This window comes from Coregonus clupeaformis, chromosome 12 (genome assembly GCF_020615455.1).
Source record: "Coregonus clupeaformis isolate EN_2021a chromosome 12, ASM2061545v1, whole genome shotgun sequence".
Lineage (NCBI taxonomy): Eukaryota > Metazoa > Chordata > Actinopteri > Salmoniformes > Salmonidae > Coregonus > Coregonus clupeaformis.
In genome coordinates, this window is record NC_059203.1 from 46,171,833 (window position 1) to 46,196,872 (window position 25,040).

Consider the following 25,040-nt stretch of genomic DNA (forward strand, 5'->3'; position numbering starts at 1 on the left):
CCCACACCATAGACAGAAAACACATTTATTATTCAAATACTGTTTGTTTGTACATGGAATCTGCTAAGTACTTATGGAGTAGAATGAGAAGCTGTAGTTCCATTAAGACAATATAATGAGTTTATGTTTAAAATAAGCATGTTTCTATGCTGTTGTTGGAGCCTGTTGCCATAAATAAATGTTCTCGGACACTTTTGTTGTGACACATGTTATGGTGATTTGGCTATGCCATACATGTGTCACACACATCACCTCTGTGATAGATGTCCAGTCCACATGGACAGTAACCTCATCACCTCTCCTCTGTCTGTCCTCAGCTGCTCCCTGGCACTTTGCCTTCTCTGTCAAGTTCTACCCTCCAGACCCCTCCCAGCTCACAGAGGACATCACCAGGTACTGTGGTCCAGCAGGGCAGTGTGAAGAGGCCCCCATATCATTCTCACACTGTATATTTTATTAGATACACCACTCCGTTCACGAAAATGGTTCGCTCCTACAGATAGTGAGTCACATGGCCTTGGCTTGCTATATAAAGCAGGCAGACAAGCATCGAGGCATTCAGTTACTGTTCGATTGAATGTTAGAATGGGCAAAACGAGTGACCTAAACGACTTTGAGCGTGGTATGATCGTCGGTGCCAGGCACGGCGGTTCCAGTATCTCAGAAACGGCCAGCCTCCTGGGCTTTTCATGCACACCAGTGTCTAGGTTTTACAGAGAATGGTGCGACAGACAAAAAACATCCAGTCAGTGGCAGTCCTGACCATAACGACAGTAATATCAGAATATCACATTGACACTTTAGCAGTCAATTAAAGTACTCACAATCTTTCAGATTTTACTGAATGTAGTCCTTTAGCCAAGCCGGGTTCTTCTGACTCTGACTATCCCTTTGAATAGTCTGTTGTAAGTGCAAGGGCACTTGGGGATGAGCAGCACCGTTTAATAGTGTGGCCTGCTCAGGACACAGTGAGAGATGCAACGCATTCCATGTCTTTCCGTCATCAAGGAAAAATGTGTTTGGTCCTTTCATTTGGATAACTTTGCGTGGCACACTGTAATTTTGTGCACCCTTTTTGACATGAAAGGGAAGTTTTATGCACACATGATCTCCCTCTTTGATGACTGATCGCCCCCCGTTTGGCGTTCGTGTAGGATTTAACTTTTTCTTATGTGGCATGCCCTCTGGTACGCACGGCATCGTCGGAGATGGAGGGACTCTGTAGCGGGAGAAAGTTCAGTTTTGTGTGCAGCGTTCCGTTGTTCAATAGTAACCAAGGCGTGTGGCATGAGCTGTCAACCTGTAGTGCATGAGGAAGAGATGAACATATGGTTTCCAAGGCCTTCCCTCTCGGATCGCCGTTTGAACCCAGTATTTTAGAACTGTTTTTGCCATGGGCCTTCAGGAAGGCTAACAGGCTGGAGAGGCGCGACGTGCGTCTTTGCAGTTTTGTCATTTGTCCTGACATTGTTGACATGTTCTCCTGAGTGGCGCAGTGGTCTAAGGCAAAAAGGTCTAAGGCACTGCATCGCAGTGCTAACTGTGCCACTAGATCCTGGTTTGAATCCAGGCTCTGTCGCAGCCGGCCGCGACCGGGAGACTCATGGGCGGCGCACAATTGGCCCAGTGTCGTCCAGGGTAGGGGAGGGAATGGCCGGCAGGGATGTAGCTCAGTTGATAGAGCATGGCGTTTGCAACGCCAGGGTTGTGGGTTCGATTCCCACGGGGGGCCAGTATAAAAAATATGTATTCACTAACTGTAAGTCGCTCTGGATAAGAGCGTCTGCTAAATGACTAAAATGTAAATGTAAAGTTGATTTTGTATGGACGTGTCCATTCCAGGTCACCAGTAGAGCTCACGTAGCCATTGTTTTGTTCAGACAACTCCCTGGTGGCTGTCATGAGGGAGTGAAACCAGTCTGTGACGCAGGGAAATGGGCACTAGCAGGCGGTTTCGACCATGGTACACTAAACAGTCTTGTACAGAGAGTTCATCCCGAATGGGAAAGTAAGGTACGGGGTCTGGGAAAAAAATACCTTAATAGAAAATTACTCAAGTAAAAATGAAAGTCACCCAGTAAAATACTACTTGAGTAAAAGTCTAAAAGTATTTGGTTTTAAATATACTTAGGTATCAAAAGTAAATGTAATTGCTAAAACATACTTAAGTATCAAAAGTTAAAGTTAAAGTATAAATCATTTCAAATTCCTTATATTAAGAAAACCAGACGGCACTATTCTTATTTTTTATTTTATTTACGGATAGCCAGGGGCACACTCCATCACTCAGACATAATTTACAAACGAAGCATTTGTGTTTAGTGAGTCCGCCAGATCAGAGACAGTAGGGATGACTAGGGATGTTCTCTTGATAAGTGTGTGAATTGGACCATTTTCTTGTCCTGCTAAGCAATCAAAATGTAACAAGTACTTTTGGGTGTAAAAAGTAGATTATTTAAGTTTTGTGGAGTAAAAGTAGATTACTTTCATTAGGAATGTAGTAAAAGTAAAAGTTGTCAAAAATATAAATAGTAAAGTAAAGTACAGTACAGATATCCCCAAAAACGACTTAAGTAGTACTTAAAGTATTTTTACTTAAGTACTTTACACCACTGCCAATATGGTAGTAAAGGCCTGATGATCAGTTCATAGGGTAAAACATGTACCCCACAGGAACGTTCGCCACCGCTCAACTGACCACACACAGGCAAGCCCATCCTTTTCTACTATAGAATATTTGCGCTCGGCTGAGGAGAGGGAATTGGATGCAAATGCCACTGTGCATTCTGTTCCATCTGGATGTATTTCATTTTACATTTTAGTCATTTAGCAGATGCTCTTATCCAGAGCGACTTACAGTTAGTGAGTGCATACATTTTTTCATACTGGTCCCCCGTGGGAAACGAACCCACAACCCTGGCGTTGCAAGCGCCATGCTCTACCAACTGAGCTACACGGGACATTTGCGTAAGAAACCCACCGGGAGGCATCGATTTTCTCATTCACCAGGTCAGCATAGACCGCTTTTTTAACAGACAGTGGTAGTCGATGTAGTTTTTGTTGCACAGGAGTAACGTCATCTTTGACTTTCACGTGGTGAATAAACCCTTTTGCACACCCTAGTTTCTGCGCGCTGGGAGTTGCGAGGTGCTGTACCTTAACAGGTGTAGAAGAGGACCGCACAGCACAGTATTACCAGCGATATGCAGATTCAAGGCCGTAACTAAGTCCATGCCTAGCAAAGGCGTTCCCTTTTCCACGATGAAGAAGGAGGCTATAGTAGTAACTGTATCATGCTGGACGTCAGCGGAGAGGCACCCTAACACAGTCTTGTTTAGAGTAGGTAACCAATTTCACATCAAATCAAAATAAAATAAAATACATTTGTATTTGCCACATGCGCCGAATACAACAGGTGTAGACCTTACAGTGAAATGCTTACTTACAAGCCCTTAACCAACAATGCAGTTTTAAGAAAAATAAGTGTTAAGTAAAAAAAAAAAAAAAAGAATAATTAAAGAGCAGCAGTAAAATAAAATAACAGTAGGGAGGCTATATACAGGGGTTACCGGTACAGAGTCAATGTGCTGGCGCACAGGTTAGTCGAGGTAATTTAGGTAATATGTACATGTGGGTATGATCATCGGTGCCAGGCACGCCGGTTCCAGTATCTCAGAAATGTGGGTAGAGTTAATGTGGTGGTGTCAGGGGGCATTTATCAAAGTAGCGTATATACAAATGCTTGGGTAGGATAGAGACTGAGGACCCCGTATCAACTAACAGTTCAATGGGGTGAGGAGCAACCTTGGAGTACCGACAGAGACTATGCAATGTATTTTCTCTCTGTTCAAATCTTGGTCTAGTATGCATAATACTGTAAGCTCCGGTACCTCGACCTCTTGTACATTTACTTTTTTTATCGGCACGGCACACCCATGCGTAATGACCGGTTTTGTCACAGGCCGTGCATTAAGCCTTGGCGGCGGGGCAGTCCGTAGCGTTAGCTAAATGTGTATTAGAGCCACGCCTGTAACAGCAGCGACCTGACTTTCTTGTATCATCAGGTGGATTGAAGTCGGCACGGGCCTCTCTGTTTATTCTTCTTTTGGGGCTTTTCTCTCACTGCCTGCACTGGCATTGGATTATTAATGGACTGAATGTGGGCTTGGCCACATTCCACTTGAGTAGCGAGCGCAATAGCAGTGTGCAGTGTGAGATTAGCCTGCAGTAAAAGCCTTTCTTTGACACGAGAGCATGAGGCCTTTTTTAACAAGTTGATCTCTCAACATCTCATCTCCTCTATCACCGAAGTCACAGTTCACAAGTAACTCTCAGGGCAGCAACGTAATCTGCTATGGACTCATCAGGTCTCTGTGCTCTTTGTTGGAATTTATGGCGCTCAACCACGACATTGATAGCCGGAATGAAATGTTCTTGGAGAGCTGTGACAGCTGTTGCAAACGTAGTACCTGTATCTGGTAAGGTGTAAAAGATCCTTTGACCTTCAGTACCAAGGCAATGTAGCAGCACTGCACGCTTCCTACCATCTGGCCAGTCATCTCCTGTAGCATTGATAGCCACCAAGTAGTTGTTGAAGATTTTCAACCACATGGCCAATGGCATTGTAGGTTGACCAGGGAAGAGCAGGAACGGAGTAGGTGATGATGCTAATGCTGCTGCCATCCTCGTCGCCAATCTTGTCGTTTAGTAGGCTCAGCAACATGAGGACACGATGGGTATAATTAATTAAGGGTACGTTTACTCAGCAAGCTTAGCACTCCATCACAGCATACATCATCAGCACATGCATACTCTTCTTCTCCCTATCTGAAATCCTGTTCTCATTGTACTTCCGTTCTGTGTCAGAATAGGTAGAATAAAATACCTGTATGTCTCTAGTGGTACACTTGGGTAGTGCAGCAGAACACAACACAGCTAAAAACAAGAAGAAGTGGCTCCAGTGGGCACTCGATCACCAACACTGAACAATTGACGAATCCCGGTTCCTGTTGCGTAATGCTGATGGCAGAGTCAGGATTTGGCGTAAGCAGCAAGCAGCATGAGTCCATGGCCTCATCCTGCCTGGTGTCAACGGTAAAGGCTGGTGGTGGTGGTGTAATGTTGTCCTGGCACACGTTAGGTCCCTTATATAATATATAATATAATATGCCATTTAGCAGACGCTTTTATCCAAAGCGACTTACAGTCATGCGTGCATACATATTTTGTGTATGGGTGGTCCTGGGGATCGAACCCACTACCTTGGCGTTACAAGCGCCGTGCTCTACCAGCTGAGCTACAGAGGTCCCTTGATACCAATTGCGCAACGTTTGAATGGCACACCTTGTAGAGTCCATTCCCCGAAGAATTCAGGCTGTTCTGGGGGCAAAGCGGGATCCGACCCGGTACTAGATGGATGTACCTAATAAACTGGCCACTGTGTGTATATAGGGCCCTATAAAATCTGCGATGTGGACTGAATCACGGAATCCAGATAATAAAATGGAAGGTAACACTTTATTTGGATAGTCCATCTGTAGATGCTCTACAGACTATCAGTAACATTTCAATGAACTATCTTTTAACCTTAACCCTTATCCTAACCCTAAACTTAACCCTTACCCTAACCCTTATTCTAAACATCAATCAATGAAATTGTACTTGTCACATGCACCGAATACAACATAAATGCTTACGTACGAGCCCTTTCCCAACAATGCAGAGTTAAAAAGTAAGAACACTTGCAAAAAATAATAATAATTAGTAACACAATAAATAACTATAATAAGGCTATATTCAAGGAGTACCAGTACCGAGTCAATGTGCAGGGGTACAAGGTAGTTGAGGTAATATGTACATGTAGGCAGGGGTAAAAGTGACTAGGCAATCAGGATAGATAAACAGAGTAGCAGCAGCTTATGTGAAGAGTGTGAAAGTGTGGCGTCAGTATGCATGTGTGTATGAGCGTCTGTCTGTGTGTGTTGGAGTGACATTGTAAGTATGTGTGTGTGGGGGTAGAGTCCAGTGAGTGTGCATAGAGTCAGTGCAAAATAGTCTGTGTAGCCATTTGATTAACTGTTCAGCAGTCTTATGGATTAGGGTAGAAACTGTTCAGGAGCCTAAACATTGCCCTGAATCTAGCCATAACCTTAGCAAGCAGTTGCTTATCAACAGATAGTCAGTTGCTTATCAACAGATAGTCAGTTGCTTATAAACAGATAGTTTGTTGATAGTATGACCATCTGACCAAATAAAGTATGACCAAACAGAATTCAACAATATTCAAAAAAGTTATTGCACTTAGTATGGAATCAACTAAATGTATTGAAAAGTAATTAATTAGCCTAAGTTTATCATAAGACATGAACAGAATGCATCTGTGATTCGTATTTCATGCGACTTTCTGAAGAAACATCGAGAATTCCCTGTCTGTGTATGTGCAGTGCGAGTGTCTACCACTTTGTGTAGCCGTTAGCGATTATGCTAATGAAAAGTCTTCTGGTAGATGGAAAGGCTTTCCCAAAAACCTTCTCAATTAAATGTTAACTACAAAGTAGCCTATGCTTACCTGGCAGAATGATATCATGATTATTTGCATCAATCCAGTGGGTATTTGTTTTGCAAACTCTACGATCACATGTGTGCTACAAAAACACCTCTAAACAACAGCTTCTTGCTTCTGGAATTAACACCCAAAAATCAAAATCAAATAAAAAATCCCAAGCTCAAACGTTGTCTCCTGATGTGGTTTAAGCATTTTTGTAGACTTAGAACATCCAATTTAGTTGTTTTTCCATTTTTAAAAAATTTGATTTTGAGAGGGAAAACCTGAAAAAATGGGGGGAAACAGAAACCTGGAAAAAAACAACGGAGAAAATGAAATTTGGGAAGAAACGGATTCAGGCTACTAATAATAGAGATTTTATAGGGCCTTATATACAGTATACGCACACACATACAGTTCATTCGTAAAGTATTCAGATCCTTCACTTTTTCCACATTTTGTTACGTTACAGCCTTATTCTAAAATGGATTAAAAAAAGAAAATCTCAGCAATCTACCCCATAATGACAAAGCAAAAACAGGTTTTTAGAAAAAAACAGGCAGTGGCTCGGGTGGTTGATGTCCTTGATGATCTTTTTGGCCTTCCTGTGACATCGGGTGCTGTAGGTGTCTTGGAGGGCCGGTAGTTTGCCCCCGGTAATGCGTTTGGCAGACCGCACCACCCTCTGGAGAGCTTGTGAGGGTTTTAGGTGCCAAGCCAAATTTCTTCAGCCTCCTGAGGTTGAAGAGGCTCTGTTGCGCCTTCTTCACCACACTGTCTGCGTGGGTGGACCATTTCAGTTTGTCGGTGATGTGTACGCCAAGGAACTTGAAGCTTTCCTCCTTCTCCACTGCGGTCCCGTCGATGTAGATAGGGGGGTGCACCCTCTGCTGTTTCCTGAAGTCCACGATCATCTCCTTTGTTTTGTTGACCGGTTGTAAGAAAATAGAAAGCTGTGAAAATGAAAAAACAGGTTTCTGATAAGATTTCAGTTAGGCTTGGATGCATTTTATGTTGTTGAAATAGGCTACTATCAGCTTTTATGATGCTGATAAAAATAGCACCCCAACAGAAGGTATCTAACTGAGCATTCGCATTCTCTCAAGATGCTGAAATAAATAAATAATATTTCTCCACTCCTGTTCCCCAGTGAAAATGTTGCCTACATTTGTTGTATCATTTTACTGCAAGAAATGATTAATTATGCAGGAGTTAATATTAAGGCTGTGAGAGAGGTTATAGACCTACAGTCAGTGTTTAGATTTCAGTTTCCATTTTAACCCATCTGAACAGTAAGCTACAGTTCCCTTGATGTGCCATAGGCCTATTTAAAGTCCCCTCTTGTAACTGGGCTGTCATGTGCCTTTTACTGAGGAGTGGCTTCCGTCTGGCCACTCTACCATAAAGGCCTGCTTGGTGGAGTGCTGCAGAGATGGTTGTCCTTCTGGAAGGTTCTTCCATCTCCACAGAGGAACTATGGAGCTCTGTCAGAGTGACCATCGGGTTCTTGGTCACTTTAGGAATAGTCTTGGTGGTTCCAAACTTCTCCCATTTTTAAGAATGATGGAGGCCACTGTGTTCTTTGGGACCTTCAATGCTGCAGAAATGTTTAGGTACCCTTCCCCAGATCTGTGCCTCGACACAATCCTGTCTCGGAGCTCTACGGACAATTCCTTCGACCTCATGGCTTGGTTTTTTCTCTGACATGCACTGTCAACTGTGGGACCTTATATAGAAGGAGTTTGCCTTTCCAAATCATGTCCAATCAATTTAATTTACCACAGGTAGACTCCAGTCAAGTTGTAGAAACATCTCAAGGATGATCAATGGACACAGGATGCACCAGAGCTCAATTTCAAGTCTCATAGCAAAGGATTTTGCTTTATCATTATGGGGTATTGTGTGTAAATTGATGAGGAAAAAATTAATTTAATAGATTTTACAATAATGTTGAAAAAGTGAAGGGGTCTGAATACTTTCCGAATGCACTGTACATGGAAGCTCGCAGCACGCAGTCTCTCATACTTACAGTATCAGTTTGCACATTAAAATATCACTGTAAAACAACAAACGTTTGTATTGAAAGACTTTGTACAATTGTAATAATTTACAGTGCACATTTCACGGCTGTCAAATAATTCCAAATCCCACTCTATTTAGAAGGATTAGCTACATTCGGAATTCCACTGACCGTTATGGATTAACTCCTCAACCTTCTTGTTGGAGCTTGCCTTTTTTAACATCTCCCTCTCCCTCACAGATACTACCTGTGTCTGCAGCTGAGAGATGACATGTTGTCAGGTCGTCTGCCCTGTTCCTTCGTGACCCATGCCCTGCTGGGTTCCTACGCTGTGCAGGCCGAGCTGGGAGACTATGACACCGACGACCATGGCCCCGACTACGTCAGCGACTTCCGCTTCGCACCTAATCAGACGCGAGAGCTGGAGGAGAGGGTCATGGAGCTCCATCGGAACTACAGGTAGTAGTTATGGTTATGGCCAAGAGTATAATCTGACCACCAGAAAATGATAGGGCCATGACAAGGGTCTGGTAGGTTTTCCTGGCCAGGTCACATGATCAGAAAAACCTCTAGACCCAGTCAGGTTTATTTCAGTTGCATATTTGTAGTAAATACATATCTCCATCTCTCATTCATATGGAACCATTGGAGCCTGCTGATGAACCTTTGCTCAGACAGTGTCCAACAACACACCATACATATGTTGACAAATGCCACCACATTACCCTGGCATCTGTCATGGCTGTCTACATGGAGGCCTTGCCAACACTGTCAATACTTCCCCAGTCTCAGGGTCTCCCCCATCCCTTTCCTGGCATGGCCCCAGTGCTTGACTCTTGGCCAAGGAGTTATGGTAGAAAGGTGGAGGGAGAGACATGGGATTGGAAATATCACTCATACCATTTGAATATTCAATTGGTTCTCCTGTGTGAATTGCATTTTTGGTTTCAGGGGTATGACTCCAGCTGATGCAGAAATCAACTTCCTGGAAAATGCTAAGAAGCTATCCATGTATGGGGTGGACCTTCATCATGCCAAGGTATGCTGTTACATATTACATTTTGTGAGTCTATGTTTCTATGTGACTGTGCAGGATTATTTATTTTACCTTATACACCAACATATTACTTTATTACTTGAATGTTTCCTCTCCTTCCCTCTCTTCTTCCTCTCCTTTCATCTTCCTCTCCTCTGCCATGCTGGTCCTTGGCTGCTCCAGGATTCAGAAGGGATTGACATCATGCTGGGCGTGTGTGCCAACGGGCTCCTGATCTACCGCGACCGCCTGAGGATCAATCGCTTCGCCTGGCCAAAGATCCTTAAGATCTCCTACAAGAGGAGCAACTTCTACATCAAGATCCGGCCTGGGGAGGTAAACTGAACCAAGTTAGAGTGGCTGTTCTGTACATTCTTAGAAAAAAGGGTTCCTGAAGGGTTCTTCGGCTGTCACCGTAGAGAACCCTTTTTGGTTCCAGTTAGAAAGGGTTCTACATGGAACATAAAACGGTTCTACTTGGAACCAACAAGAGTTCTTCAAAGTGTTATCCTATGGGGACAGCCGAAGAGGTTCTAGGTAGCACCTTTTTTTCTAAGAGTGTAGATGAGGTGTTACCCCCTTACAAAATGAACATGAGACATTAACATTTATGCAGTATGCACCCTATCATTTCTGTTATAACTGGAACTACGTCCAGCTAAAGATTGTGAGGAAACGAATGTGTGGTCAGTTCGACTGACCAGAGAACTGGAAAATACCCCCCCCCCCCCAATTTTGCTGCTCCACAGGCTTAGAATCTATAGCCTGCCTCTCTCTCCCAGTCCCTTTTCAGTTCTTGCTGCGCTGCAGCCACAACCTCTGCAGCCTACTGAGCTTAGCCCCAGCCCAGCAGCTCAGCCCAGTGTGCCAGGCTGTCTGGCCAGGGCTGCTAAAGTGACAGAGCCCCACAATGAGCCTGTGGAAGAGCAGGATAAAGACATGTAACACTGCCAGTGCAGCTGCAGCAGCACCCAGAATAGAGGGATGAAAAGTCTAAATATAGTCATGAAAATTGAAATGCTACCCTCATGTTTGTCTCCACTGTTTGAAAATGGTCGTTTCTTAGCCATTTGGCTCAGTGCAGGAATCTGTCTGGTGGTCACAGGGCTGGAATTTCAGGGAGAACAGATTACTAGTGTGCATACTTGGGAGTTTTAACCTTGCTTGTCAGCCATTTGGCTTTGGAACAGGTGTCTGTGGGTTTACAGGAGTGAACAGTTTCACACTGTGTCTGTTTGCTTAGAGCTTGTTTCATCTTCTGAGTGACAAGCAGGCCGATTCAACAAATCTATCTGAACAGCATATAACTTCAAATTGTGACAGTTTGGAATATGAAATAAAGTGATGATGCATTACAAGGTTGTTTTTAAGAACGTATCATGTCATTCAAAACTGCATTCACTCCCTCATACACTGCATTCATGCAGTAAATGTAACCACAAGAAACACCTGCTCCTCTCTCTTTCCCCTCCCTCCCTTCCTTTCTGTCTCCCCCTCTCCCTCTATCTCCCTCTCGTGAACCAGTACGAGCAGTTTGAGAGCACTATTGGCTTCAAGCTTCCCAACCACCGGGCGGCTAAGAGACTATGGAAGGTCTGCATCGAGCACCACACCTTCTTCAGGTAAGAGCAACTTCAGGTATCTAATCCCCTCTGTAAGTCGCTCTGGATAAGAGCGTCTGCTAAATTACTAAAATGTAAATGTAAATGTAGTAGCACTCTTGTACCTATCTTATGTTACCCCATGCAAGCCATTTCTCCTTAAGTCCGCTTGATCTTTAGGCAGCCAAATATAACCAAACACCACTCACTTCAAGCCTGTTCACATCTCTCTATAGCATTTTCCCATCCGCTTCCAGCACCTTCTATCCCACTGTTGGGGAAGCTCAGGAGTGATTATAGCACAGCTTTGATCAGGGCTCTCTCTCCCTGTAGGCACCATCCCCATCCACAGCAACGTTTTGTTTCACAGCAGCCAGCACTAGACTGAGGCTGAAGGTGTTTCCCTCTCTGTTTTGTGTCTTCCTCTTCATGTTACGACTTGTGTCTCTGGTGTTTCTCTGCCCATGCTGCCTCAGGTTTTGAGGAATTCACTGTAAGAGGAATATGCAACCATGTAGTAAAGAGCAATGTTTTCAAGCAGGTGCTGCTGCTCTAACACGAGTCCAATGTTCTCAGCATTTTACAAAGCCATTTACTACATCCAGTAATTACTCTCATACTTACATCTGGTAATTCTCTCAATTGTTTTGCTGTAAAGCAAGGATGGTGAATTTCTCTTTCACCAGTATTTTTAACCCTTGTTATTTTTCTACTGTTGCAACCAAAATACCATGCAATCAGACAATAAATATGTTCCTGAATCTTGATTCTCCAGGTTAGTCTCCAGAATTAGGGCTGATGAATTCCTCTCTGTCTGTGGACTATAACACCTCCAGGTTAGTGTCTCCAGAGCCTCCTCCTAAGGGCTTCCTGGTGATGGGCTCTAAGTTCCGCTACAGTGGGCGAACCCAGGCCCAGACCCGGCAGGCCAGCGCCCTTATAGACCGGCCCGCTCCCCACTTTGAACGCTCCACCAGCAAGAGGTACCTGCTGTCCCGCAGTCTGGATGGAGGTAAGTACCATGGTTGTGTTCCTCAATGGCTACTCACACAAGGGACAATTGTTCAAAGTGAATTATAGTATGATATATCAGTGGCTATGGGATATTTTTTCATACCTGAAGACATAGCCTTAAGGTTTAGATGCGGCTATGTATGTACACTACGGGTCAAGGGTTTTTCTTTATTTGTACTATTTTCTACATTGTAGAATAATAGTGAAGACATCAAAACTATGAAATAACACATATGGAATCATGTAGTAACCAAAAAGTGTTAAACAAATCAAAATATTTGAGATTCTTCAAATAGCCACCCTTTGCCTTGATGACAGCTATGCACACTCTTGGCATTCTCTCAACCAGCTTCACCTGGAATGCTTTTCCAACAGTCTTGAATGAGTTCTCATATATGCTGAGCACTTGTTGGCTGCTTTTCCTTCACTCTGCGGTCCAACTCATCCCAAACCATCTCAATTTGGTTGAGGTCGAGGGATTGTGGAGGCCAGGTCATCTGATGCAGCACTCCATCACTTGGTAAAATAGCCCTTACACCGCCTGGAGGTGTGTTGGGTCATTGTCCTGTTGAAAAATTAATTATAGTTCCACTAAGCCCAAACCAGATGGGATGGCGTATCGCTACAGAATGCTGTGGTACGCATGCTGGTTAAGTGTGCTTTGAATTCGAAATAAATCACAGACAGTGTCACCAGCAAAGCACCCCCACACCATAACACCTCCTCCTCCATGCTTTACGGTGGGAAATACACATTCAGAGATAATCCGTTCACCCACACCGCGTCTCACAAAGACACGGCGGTTGGAACCAAAAATCTCAAATTTGGGCTCTAGACCAAAGGACACATTTCCACCGGTCTAATGTCCATTGCTAGTGTTTCTTGGCCCAAGCAAATCGCGTCTTCTTATTGGAGTCCTTTAGTAGTGGTTCTTTGCAGCAAGTCGACCATGAAGGCCTGATTCACACAGTCTCCTCTGAACAGTGAGATGTGTCTGTTACTTGAACTCTGTGAAGCATTTATTTGGGCTGCAATTTCTGAGGCTGGTAATGAAAAGAGAAATGTAGAAAAGAGTAAAAATAAAGAAAAACCCTTGAATGAGTAGGTGTTCTAAAAATGCTGGATTGTTCCCCCATAATAAAACAGTCCCACTGTGCCTTTGTCTAACCAGCAGAGTTCTCCCGGCCAGTGTCGGCCATGTGTGAGAACCAGGATGGTCTGTCCCGGCGCAGCGTCAGTGAACACCCCCACCTCCACAGCCCCTCTGGGGACGAACAGGAGACTGAACTGGAACCACCCAGTCTTGAGCAGGACAATGAGGAGGAGGAGGATGAGGAACGGGATCCTAAGGAAGACCAGGACCAAGATGAGGATGGTGTCACCACCCCCTGCAAGAAGAAGGAGATCAAGGTACTGTTAGGCAGATGGGAGTAAGGATTGATACATGACTTGGACTTATGATACTGCGGTTGTCATATCTGGTTCAGAGGGTAAATGGCCCAACCTAGCATGGTTGACAGATCTGTATGTGCTTTAGCCAACTCCTCTAACATTCCTTAGGCTACATGACATAGGAGTTGGATAAAGCACAAACAGATCTGTGGACCCAGGCTCAGCCTAATTGTTTCTCAGAATCACACATTCTACATTTGATGGTAAGTGTCCCCACTTGCATTGTAGGAAAGTTCTCCTGCAACAGGGTGATCAAATTAAGATCCTACATCTGTATGGCAGTTTAGAGAGTCACACTGCTTGTGTGGAGATTATGTTTTTGTCAGGGTGGATCTGTATGTCTCAATGCAGATGGTAGTGACTGCAGGGGTGCAGGAGTGTACCGCTGGAACTTTTCGGGTCGCTGTGATATTCTCTGCTGGGGTTTAAAGCTAAAGATATGTCAGAACTAACTCTGCTCCCTCTCTGCCACTCAGTGGCTTATATGCTAACCAGTATGGCTCACTATCCCCACTAACAGCTATATCGAACCTTCACTTCTCTCTCATAATGTCAAGCCAACCTCTCCTGTTGCTGTTCTTTCTTGCTCTCTCTCCCTGTCATTCACTAACATGCTCTCTCTCTTTAACCCTCTCTGGCAAAAGGAGGATGCTGGGTCCCCACTTGACAATATACAAGAGGTATTTGGTGTCTGGTGCCCTGTCTGTCTCTCTGTCAGTCTGTCTGTCAGTCTGTGAGATGGCTCTTTGCCTATCTGTCTTGTTGTTTAGTAATCCCACATATTCCTGTTAAACTAGCAGTAATTGACATACAGTGAATAATCATCTGCACCATATTATATTTGTTTGCACCCAAAGTATTACATTGAAGCTGCAAAGCCTTCATTTTATGCTGGTAATGCAATATTTTATTTCCTTCTAGAATGAACTACGGTTTTGGTACAGCTGTATTTTTTGTTGTTAACTAATGCTTTGGGGGGCTGTTTTTTTGTCTACACTTTTTGCATGAGGTGGTACTCAAATCAAATAGACATGATGACAAAGTTCCCCAATGATCATTCAACCATCAGAGCAAGAGCTTAACTATAAGGATTTTACAGGCAATTCAACGTGAAAATCTTAAGTCAGCCTGCATGGTTGTGTGTGTGTGTGTTCCTGGTTTGTGCTTGTGGTGTTTGTGTCTACTGCTGTCTGTGTCCAGTCCGGGTTGCTCAGTCTACCTGTCTGTCTGCCTGCCTGACCTCCTTGACTCACCATCTCTGCTCTTCCTCTCTGTCTCTGCATCCTCCCCCACTCCCCTTACCCCACCCTACACGCCCCTACCCCTGTCCCTGTCCATGCTCCTGCCCCAACTCTGCCCTCTCAGTTGGACCAGGAGACAACCCCTCGACACAAGGAGGTACAGCTCATTGTGCTGATGATCTGTCCAGAGTTGGAGTCAGTTCCAGGTCTATTCCTGTCTGTTCAATTGGACATTGCATTTCTTCAGAAGTTAAAATCAGTTCCGTAAATGACTGGAATTCAGATGGAATTGATTTCAACCATGGTTCTGTCATAGTGCTTCGTGACCGACTCAGCTGAACAAGTGGTCTCTACCAAAATCTCATGATACTATTTGTAGACTATTGAACATCATGGAGCATTGCAATGTATGAAGTCTCTTAGGACTAGGGGAGAAAGTGCACTGAAGCTCGATTTCCTCTCTAAGTGCCTGCAGCATTAATGTAATGGCCCTGTTGTTGCATGGAGATGCAACACAGATTGCTATGGATTGTTAAGGATACTGAACAACATTCACTTAAACCAGCCTTCATGTGAATTAACAGCATTAACTTAAGTCAGCCTTCAACTGATATGATGTATGCAGCTACAGTCAATGAAAATGAATACTAGGCAACAGTAGACTAGCTAGCTATTCACTAAGACGATTTATTAGCGCATTCAGTTGTTTTAATTTTGTGTTTGTTTCATCTTAATAAACAATGCAAATAGTTAGATAATATAATTTCATTTGCGTGGGTTTTAATAGCATCCCAAATGCCATATTCATCAGTAGACAGACTACTGAACAGAATAGCAATGCAATCACAGGCCACAAACAATGCACTTGATCCATGCGCTGAATCGCTAAGTATTAAGACACATTAGTTTAAGTCATTGTGTTGGTGTCTTTTCTTGTGTGCTGCCTGCGATACTAATGGCACTTTGATGTATTATTTCAGATCACGTTCCACTCGTCCATGCATATCAAGTCATAATGCAATTGAATTGTGTGTCAGTGTGATTACTACAGTGGTAATTTATATAGATGTCATACTAATGCATATTTCTCGCTCCTTCTCTCCCCATCCTCTCTCATTCTCATTCTTTATCGATCCCCTTTTATTCAATACAGTTTTTAGATAAGTCGGAGGATGTCTTATTGAAGCACCAGGCCAGTATCAATGAGCTGAAGAAAGCCCTGAGGGGGCCCAACAGCAAGCTGATGAATCGTGAGAAGCGGTTGTCAGGAACGTCCCCAGGCGGCACGCCCGAGAAGAAGGCTGTGAGTGTGGGATGAGGGTGGTGAGGACCTGCGGTCCACTGGAGCACGGGTGGAGGTTGAGAGTTTCACAACCTCTAGCCTATGTACCAATTCTCCACTGTATGCCATGAATATGAATATATCACTGATAATGCCTTAAAGCTGCAATATGTAACTTTTTGAGCGACCCAACCAAATTCACATAGAAATGTTAGTTATAGATCTGTCATTCTCAGTACAAGCAAGTACTTTCGGTTTTGTACACCAGCTTTAAACAGCTGAACATACAATATTTTTGGTTATGGAAAATATATTTAGATGGTACAATGATTCTCTACACTATGCTTGCTTGTTTTGTCACATAAACTGAAATTTGGTGAACTATTAGAATTTTTGCACCAGGAAATTGGAGCGATTTCTGCATAGTGCATCTTTAATACTTCTGTTTAAGCTGCCCTAACATCTGACAGTGAGGCTGTGTATGACAGACAGCATTGAAATTCCAGTCTTGCAGTAAGTTTCGTAGCACCTCTTACAGTTGACTCCCCTAGAACCAAGTATGCTTGGAGGTCAACACAGGAGAACATGTTTTTTTCCATTATTCATAAGGAAACAGACAGTACTGTGACATTGTGTTTGTGTGCTTTTGGAATAATGTAAACCTGAAGATCTGCAGTCTGATATGAAACCAATAACTGTATTTCTGACCATTACTTTTGAGGACAATAATATTTATTGAAGTTATTGTAAGTGGTTATTTATTGTAGATAGATATTGCTGCAGACTCAGACCCAATCTCTTGGATAGTGTGATGGTACTGCTAAAATATACTGAACAAAAATATATACGCAACATGCAACAATTTCAACAATTTTACTGAGTTACAGTTCATATAAGGAAATCAGTCAATTGAAATAAATAAATTAGGCCCTAATCTATGGATTTCACATGACTGGGCAGAGGCTCAGCCATGGGTGGGCCTGGGAGAGCATAGGCCCACCCAGTTGGGAGCCAGGCCCATGAAAATGAGTTTTTCCCCACAAAAGAAGCCGGATGTGGAGGTCCTGGGCTGGCGTGGCTACACTTGGTCTCCGGTTGTGAGGCCGGTTGGACGTACTGCCAAATTCTCTAAAACGACGTTGGAGATGCCTTATAGTAGAGAAATGAACATTCAATTCTCTGGTAACAGCTCTGGTGGGCATTCCTGCAGTCAGCATGCCAATTGCACGCTCCCTCAAAACTTGAGGAATCTGTGTTGTGTGGCCTTTTATTGTCCCCAGCACAAGGTTCACATGTGTAATGATCACGCTGTTAATCAGCTTCTTGATATGCCACACCTGTTAGGTGGATGGATTATCTTGGCAAAGGAGAAATGCTCACTAACAGGGATGTAAACAAATTTGTGCACAAAATTTGAGAGAAATAAGCTTTTTGTGCATATGGAACATTTCTGGGATCTTTTATTTCAGCTCATGAAACATGGGACCAACACTTTACATGTTGCGTTTATATTTTTGTTCAGTCTAGACCATAAGAACACATTGAATAAAAAATTAATAATGGAAATCATGTCCTGCATTTATCATTAGAGGTGGGTGTTTGTAGCAATATAGAAAGGTTTGTGGTCATACGCACATCCTTATAAAAGAAAGTTACGTTTGTAACCACGGTTATGTGAGCTACAGTTGAAGTCGAAAGTTTACATGTGTCACGGATTCTGCCGAGGCTGCTCCTCCTCCTTGTACGAGCAGGCGTCGGCGGTCGCCGTCCCCGGAGTACTAGCTGCCACCGATCTTTGTTCTGTGTGTGATTGCTTTTGTCTGTCTGTCACACCTGTGTCCAATTGTTTATTGATCACCTGTCCTATAAGTTCTGTCTGTTTGCTTAGTAGGATTGTGTGTTGTTGTTCGCCTGTCGTAGTGCTGCGTGTTTCGTTTCTTGTTTTCTGTTTTAGTGTTTTACGCATTGTGCGTAATGCTCGCCTCTGTGTTTTTCGAGGCAGTTTGTTTACCGTTTCCTTGTTGGATTATTTGAGTAAACTCTGTTGGACTGAGCCTCGGTGTCCTGCGCCTGACTTCCACCCCACATACACCTCACCACTTGACAGAACAACACACCATCATGGAGTCAGCAGGAGCAGTAGCGGCACCCAGGTTGCTGGAGGAGCCGTTACGCTATCAAGACATCTTGTTCCAGCAACTTGAGGCCGCCCTTGACGAGGTGTCCAACAAGATGAGTCGCTTGGTGACGAGGGAAGTGCCCACGCCATCACCCACGATCCCATCACCAACGACCAGTCCTCCTCTCTCAGCACCGGAACCCAGTGGCATTCGGCTCTCGCTCCCGAGGGCATATGACGGTTCTGCAGCCGGGTGTCAGGGTTTCCTCCTGCAGATAGAACTATACCTGGCTACTATACACCCAGTGCCCTCGGGATACGAGAGCGTCGCCGCCCTCATCTCCTGTCTATCCGGTAAGGCGTTGGAATGGGCCAACGCCGAATGGAGGAGAATAGACGCAGCTACCATCACCTACGCTGAGTTCTCCCGCCGCTTCCGGGCAGTCTTCGATCACCCACCTGAAGGGAAGGCGGCGGGGGAGCGTCTGTTCTACCTCCGACAGGAGAAGAGGAGCGCACAGGAGTTCGCACTGGAGTTCCGGACGTTAGCTGCGGATGCGGGATGGAATGAGAGGGCCCTCATCGACCAGTATCGGTGTAGCCTGCGAGAGGACGTTCGTCGTGAGCTGGCCTGCAGGGACACCAACCTATGCTTCGACCAGCTGGTGGACATCTCCATCAGGCTTGACACCCTGCTGGCCGCCCGCGGACGTCCCCGAGTGGGGGTCGTCCATTCCATCCTCCAGCACCTCTGAGCCAATTCCTATGGAGCTCGGGGGTGCTGGCGCTAGAGAGAGGAGGAGGGAGAACCCGAGGAGGGCCAATCCCTGCACCAACTGTGGCCGTGGAGGACACACCGCGGCCAGGTGCTGGGGAGGGTCTTCTGAGAGAGGGGACAACAGGTCACGCACTGGGGAGTCATTTCAGGTGAGTAGGCGCCCCACTTACCCAGAGCTCTCTGTTGGTCACATGAGCATTCCTGTGCGTTTTCCACAGGTGGCACCTCATTCCCAGCATAAGGCGCTAGTAGATTCAGGCGCAGCTGGGAACTTTATTGATCGGGCATTTTGTGCTAGGTTAGGAATTCCCCTTCGGCCGGTAGAAGTTCCATTCCCTGTCCATGCGTTAGACAGCCGGCCGTTGGGGTCGGGTCTAATCAGGGATGTCACGGCACCGCTGACGATGACTACGCAGGGGGGGTCATGAGGAAATCATTCAGTTCTATCTGATTGACTCTCCTGCGTACCCAGTGGTGTTGGGGCTTCCCTGGTTAAGCACCCACGATCCTACCATAGCGTGGCAACAGAGGGCTCTTATGGAGTGGTCTGCCCAGTGTGTAGGGAGATGTCTAGGTGTTTCCATAGGGGCGACCTCGGTAGAGAGTCCGAACCAAGTGCCCGCACTGCGCATTCCCCCGAGTATGAGGATTTAGCACTAGCGTTTAGCAAATCGAGAGCAGCACGGCTACCTCCTCATAGACAGGTGGACTGTGCGATAAATCTCCAGACCGGAGCAGCTTTTCCCAGGAGTCGTGTGTATCCCCTGTCTCAAGAGGAGACTGCGGCTATGGAGACTTACATAGCCGAGTCCTTGGCACAGGGATACATACGGCCCTCTACTTCTCCGGTTTCTCGAGTTTCTTCTTTGTGAAGAAGAAGGACGGGGGATTGCGCCCGTGTATTGATTACCGTAGTCTCAATCAGATCACAGTAAAATACAGTTACCCACTTCCACTGATTGCGACGATGACGGAGTCATTACGCCGAGCGCGTTTCTTCACAAAGTTGGATCTCAGGAGCGCGGTACAATTTGGTGCGCATTAAGGGGGGATGAATGGAAAACAGCATTTAGCACCACCTCGGGTCATTACGAGTATCTCGTCATGCCGTATGGGTTAATGAATGCTCCTTCAGTCTTCCAATCCTTTGTTGATGAGATTTTCCGGGACATGCATGGGCAGGGTGTAGTGGTGTACATTGACGACATTCTAGTGTATTCTTCTACACGAGCCGAGCATGTAGCCCAGGTGCGCCCGAGTATTGAGACGACTGTTGGAGCATGACTTGTATGTCAAGGCAGAGAAATGCCTGTTCTTCCAGGAGTCCGTCTCCTTTTTGGGTTATCGGTTGTCCGCGTCTGGCGTGGAGATAGAGGTAGATCGGGTATCAGCTGTGCGTAATTGGCAAACTCCAACCACCGTAAAAGAGGTGCAGCGGTTCTTGGGTTTTGCTAATTACTACCGGAGGTTTATCCGGGGGTTTTGGACAGGTTGCAGTTCCCATTACGTCCCTGCTAAAGGGGGGTCCGGTGCGCTTGCGGTGGTCAGCTGAGGCGGACAGGGCATTTGTCAAGCTGAAGAACCTGTTCGCTTCGCCCCGGTGCTGGCACATCCGGATCCCTCTTTGCCTTTCCAAGTAGAGGTGGACGCATCCGAGACCGGTATAGGGGCAGTCCTGTCACAACGGTCCGGCACGCCACCTAAGCTCCGCCCCTGTGCGTTCTACTCCAAGAAGCTCAGCTCGGCGGAGCGCAATTATGACGTTGGGGACAGGGAGCTGTTAGCTGTAGTCCAGGCCCTAAAGGTGTGGAGGCATTGGCTTGAGGGGGCTCAACACCCTTTTCTCATTCTGACTGATCACCGCAACCTGGAGTACATCCGGGCAGCTAGGAGATTGAACCCTCGTCAGGCTAGGTGGAACATGTTCCTAACCCGGTTTGTGTTTAAGATCACATACATCCCTGGGTCCCAGAACGGTAAGGCAGACGCACTGTCCCGACAGTATGACACGGAGGAGAGGTCCATTGAGCCTACTTCCATACTGCCGAAGTCTTGTCTGGTGGCTCCGGTAGTATGGGAGGTCGATGCGAAATCGAGCGGGCGCTGCGTACCGACCCTACTCCCCGAGTGTCCTGTGGGGCGGACGTACGTTCCGCTCGAGGTTCGTGATCGGCTTATTTCGTGGGCTCATACATCACCCTCCTCTGGACATCCTGGTATTGGTGGGACGGTGCACTGCCTTAGCGTGAAATACTGGTGGCCAACGTTAGCCAGGGATGTGAGGGTTTATGTCTCCTCCTGCTCGGTGTGTGCCCAGTGTAAGGCACCTAGACATTTGCCCAGGGGTAAGTTACATCCTCTGCCCGTTCCACAACGACCATGGTCCCACCTATCTGTAGATTTTGTGACCGATCTACCCCCTTCCCAGGGTAATACTACCATTTTGGTCGTTGTGGATCGGTTTTCTAAGGCCTGTCGTCTCCTCCCACTGCCGGGTCTCCCTACTGCCCTACAGACCGCCGAGGCCCTCTTTACCCACGTGTTCCGGCACTATGGGGTCCCCGAGGATATTGTGTCCGACCGAGGTCCCCAGTTCACCTCCAGAGTCTGGGGGGCTTTTATGGAACGCCTGGGGGTCTCGGTTAGCCTTACCTCGGGGTACCACCCAGAGAGCAATGGGCAGGTTGAACGTGTTAACCAGGATGTGGGTAGGTTTTTGAGGTCCTATTGCCGGGACCGGCCGGAGGAGTGGTCGAGGTATATCCCCTGGGCAGAGATGGCCCGGAACTCTCTCCGCCACTCCTCCACCGGATTAACACCTTTCCAGTGTATTTTAGGGTATCAGCCGGTCCTGGCACCGTGGCACGAGAGCCAGACCGAGGCCCCTGCGGTGGACGAGTGGATTCGGCGCTCAGAAGAGACGTGGGGACGCTGCCCATGTCCATCTGCAGCGTGCCATCCGTCAACAGAAGGCGAGCGCCGATCGCCACCGCAGTGAGGGGCCGGTGTACGCACCGGGAGATCGAGTCTGGCTCTCGACTCGAAACCTGCCCCTCCGCCTGCCCTGCCGGAAGCTGGGTCGGCGGTTTGTGGGGCCCTTCAAAGTCCTGAGAAGATTGAACGAGGTGTGTTACAGATTACAACTGCCTATTGAGTACAGAAATATTAACCCCTCGTTCCATGTGTCTCTTCTCAGGCCGGTGGTAGCTGGTCCACTCCAAGAGGAGGAGATAGGAGAGACCCCTCCACCCCCTTTGGACATCGAGGGGGCACCGGCGTACAGGGTCCGGACTATATTGGACTCGAGGCGCCGGAGGAGTGGTCTCCAGTATCTCGTGGAGTGGGAGGGGTACGGTCCGGAGGAACGGTCCTGGGTGCCCAGGAGGGACATCCTCGATCCATCCCTCCTGACTGAGTTCCACCGTGGGCATCCCACGCGCCCGGGTCCGCGTCCTCCTGGCCGTCCCCGAGGCCGGGGTCGGTGCACGGCTGGAGCCGCGCGTCAAGGGGGTACTGTCACGGATTCTGCCGAGGCTGCTCCTCCTCCTTGTACGAGCAGGCGTCGGCGGTCGCCGTCCCCGGAGTACTAGCTGCCACCGATCTTTGTTCTGTGTGTGATTGCTTTTGTCTGTCTGTCACACCTGTGTCCAATTGTTTATTGATCACCTGTCCTATAAGTTCTGTCTGTTTGCTTAGTAGGATTGTGTGTTGTTGTTCGCCTGTCGTAGTGCTGCGTGTTTCGTTTCTTGTTTTCTGTTTTAGTGTTTTACGCATTGTGCGTAATGCTCGCCTCTGTGTTTTTCGAGGCAGTTTGTTTACCGTTTCCTTGTTGGATTATTTGAGTAAACTCTGTTGGACTGAGCCTCGGTGTCCTGCGCCTGACTTCCACCCCACATACACCTCACCTCTTGACAACATGCACCTTAGCCAAATACATTTAAATACGTTTTTCACAATTCCTGACATTTAATCCTAGTAAAAATTCCCTATCTTAGGTCAGTTGGGATCACCACTTTATTTTAAGAATGTGAAATGTCAGAATAATAGTAGAGAGAATGATTTATTTCAGCTTTTATTTCTTTCATCACATTCCCAGTGGGTCAGAAGTTTACATACACTCAATTAGTATTTGGTAACATTGCCTTTAAATTGTTTAACTTGGGTCAAACGTTTCGGGTAGCCTTCCACAAGCTTCCCACAATAAGTTGGGTGAATTTTGGCCCATTCCTCCAGACAGAGCTGGTGTAACTGAGTCAGGTTTGTAGGCCTCCTTGCTCGCACACGCTTTTTCAGTTCTGCCCACAAATTCTCTATAGGATTGAGGTCAGGGCTTTGTGATGGCCACTCCAATACCTTGACTTTGTTGTCCTTAAGCCATTTTCCCACAACTTTGGAAGAATGCTTGGGGTCATTGTCCATTTGGAAGACCCATTTGGGACCAAGCTTCAACTTCCTGACTGATGTCTTGAGATGTTGCTTCAATATATCCACATAATTTTCCTTCCTCATGATGCCATCTATTTTGTGAAGTGCACTGGTCCCTCCTGCAGCAAAGCACCCCCACAGCATGATGCTGCCACCCCCGTGCTTCACGGTTGGGATGGTGTTCTTCGGCTTGCAAGAACTCCCTTTTTCCTCCAAACATAACGATGGTCATTATGGCCAAACAGTTCTATTTTTGTTTCTTCAGACCAGAGGACATTTCTCCAAAAAGTACGATCTTTGTCCCCATGTGCAGTTGCAAACCATAGTCTGGCTTTTTTATGGCGGTTTTGGAGCAGTGGCTTCTTCCTTGCTGCCTTTCAAGTTATGTCGATATAGGACTTGTTTTACTGTGGATATAGATACTTTTGTACCTGTTTCCTCCAGCATCTTCACAAGGTCCTTTGCTGTTGTTCTGGGATTGATTTGCATGTAACGTGTATGTAAACTTCTGACCCACTGGAATTGTGATACAGTGAATTATAAGTGAAATAATCTGTCTGTAAACAATTGTTGGAAAAATTACTTGTGTCATGCACAAAGTAGATGTCCTAACCGACTTGCCAAAACTATAGTTTGTTAACAAGAAATGTGTGGAGTGGTTGAAAAACAAGTTTTAATGACTCCAACCTAAGTGTATGTAAACTTCCGACTTCAACTGTATATGGATCACTCCAATATATTGGTATCACTCCGCGGCGGAAGGATACATCCGAGGTGAGGATGTACATTTTCACCTCGGATGTATCCCTCTGCCGCGGAGTGATACCAATATATTGGAGTGAAACATAACATAGGTGCTGGGCTAACAAAGAATACTAGTAAAGAACTAGAAGGCCCGCACATTGTTGAAGCCCCCAATTCACCGTTTTATTGACAACGTTTCGATCCGAAACAGATCTTCGTTTGTTTGTAGCAATATCCCATATTTATTTTATAGATGGTAGAAAAGTGATTCTGCAATAACTTGAAGAGAAGATGTGCAAAATCTGGAGATTTACTGAATATGCAAAATCTGGAGATTTACTGAATATGAAGCCCTAGAGGAACAACCATCTCGAGCGTCTACCCACCTTGATTGCCTGACAGTTAAAAAGCTTCCCTTTGTGTAAGAACACAAAAGCCCCTGCCGCTTTGATCACTTTCACATTGTGATTATACTGTTAAGATACAGTAATAAGATAATACTCTCCAGTGTAGCTCTGTCAATGCAGTCTGTTTCCGGGTATTTATATAGTCTACTGACAACTTTTTCTTCTGCTCTCTGAGAACAATCGGATTATAGCCATAGAGATTATCATCAGACATCCTCGAGGGCATGAAAACTACATCTGTCATGTACCTACATAGATCTGAGGGAGCGATGCTATTGTCCTGATTGAATAATGACAAAGTGTGGCCTGAGAAATCTCTCTATCCTGGAGGAGTCCAACTCAGAGAGATTCAGAGGAAATCATAAATCCTTTGATGT

General features: G+C 45.8%; 1 protein-coding gene across 8 annotated transcripts in view; it reads left to right on the forward strand.

Annotated features, from left to right (window-relative positions):
* LOC121578287 (band 4.1-like protein 1) overlaps window positions 1-25,040 on the forward strand; it is a 110,100-nt gene that overhangs the window by 61,998 nt on the left and 23,062 nt on the right. For 5 of the 8 annotated variants that reach the window (XM_045223887.1, XM_045223889.1, XM_045223890.1 and 2 more), the window contains exons 6-15: window positions 318-393; window positions 8,805-9,023; window positions 9,516-9,603; window positions 9,784-9,936; window positions 11,125-11,222; window positions 12,038-12,213; window positions 13,387-13,625; window positions 14,312-14,347; window positions 15,033-15,065; window positions 16,062-16,211. In XM_045223887.1, coding sequence (XP_045079822.1) covers window positions 318-393; window positions 8,805-9,023; window positions 9,516-9,603; window positions 9,784-9,936; window positions 11,125-11,222; window positions 12,038-12,213; window positions 13,387-13,625; window positions 14,312-14,347; window positions 15,033-15,065; window positions 16,062-16,211 — 1,268 coding nt within the window. The remainder of the gene's footprint in view (window positions 1-317; window positions 394-8,804; window positions 9,024-9,515; window positions 9,604-9,783; window positions 9,937-11,124; window positions 11,223-12,037; window positions 12,214-13,386; window positions 13,626-14,311; window positions 14,348-15,032; window positions 15,066-16,061; window positions 16,212-25,040) is intronic. The other 3 variants (XM_041892558.2, XM_045223888.1, XM_041892561.2) reach the window with 3 other exon arrangements.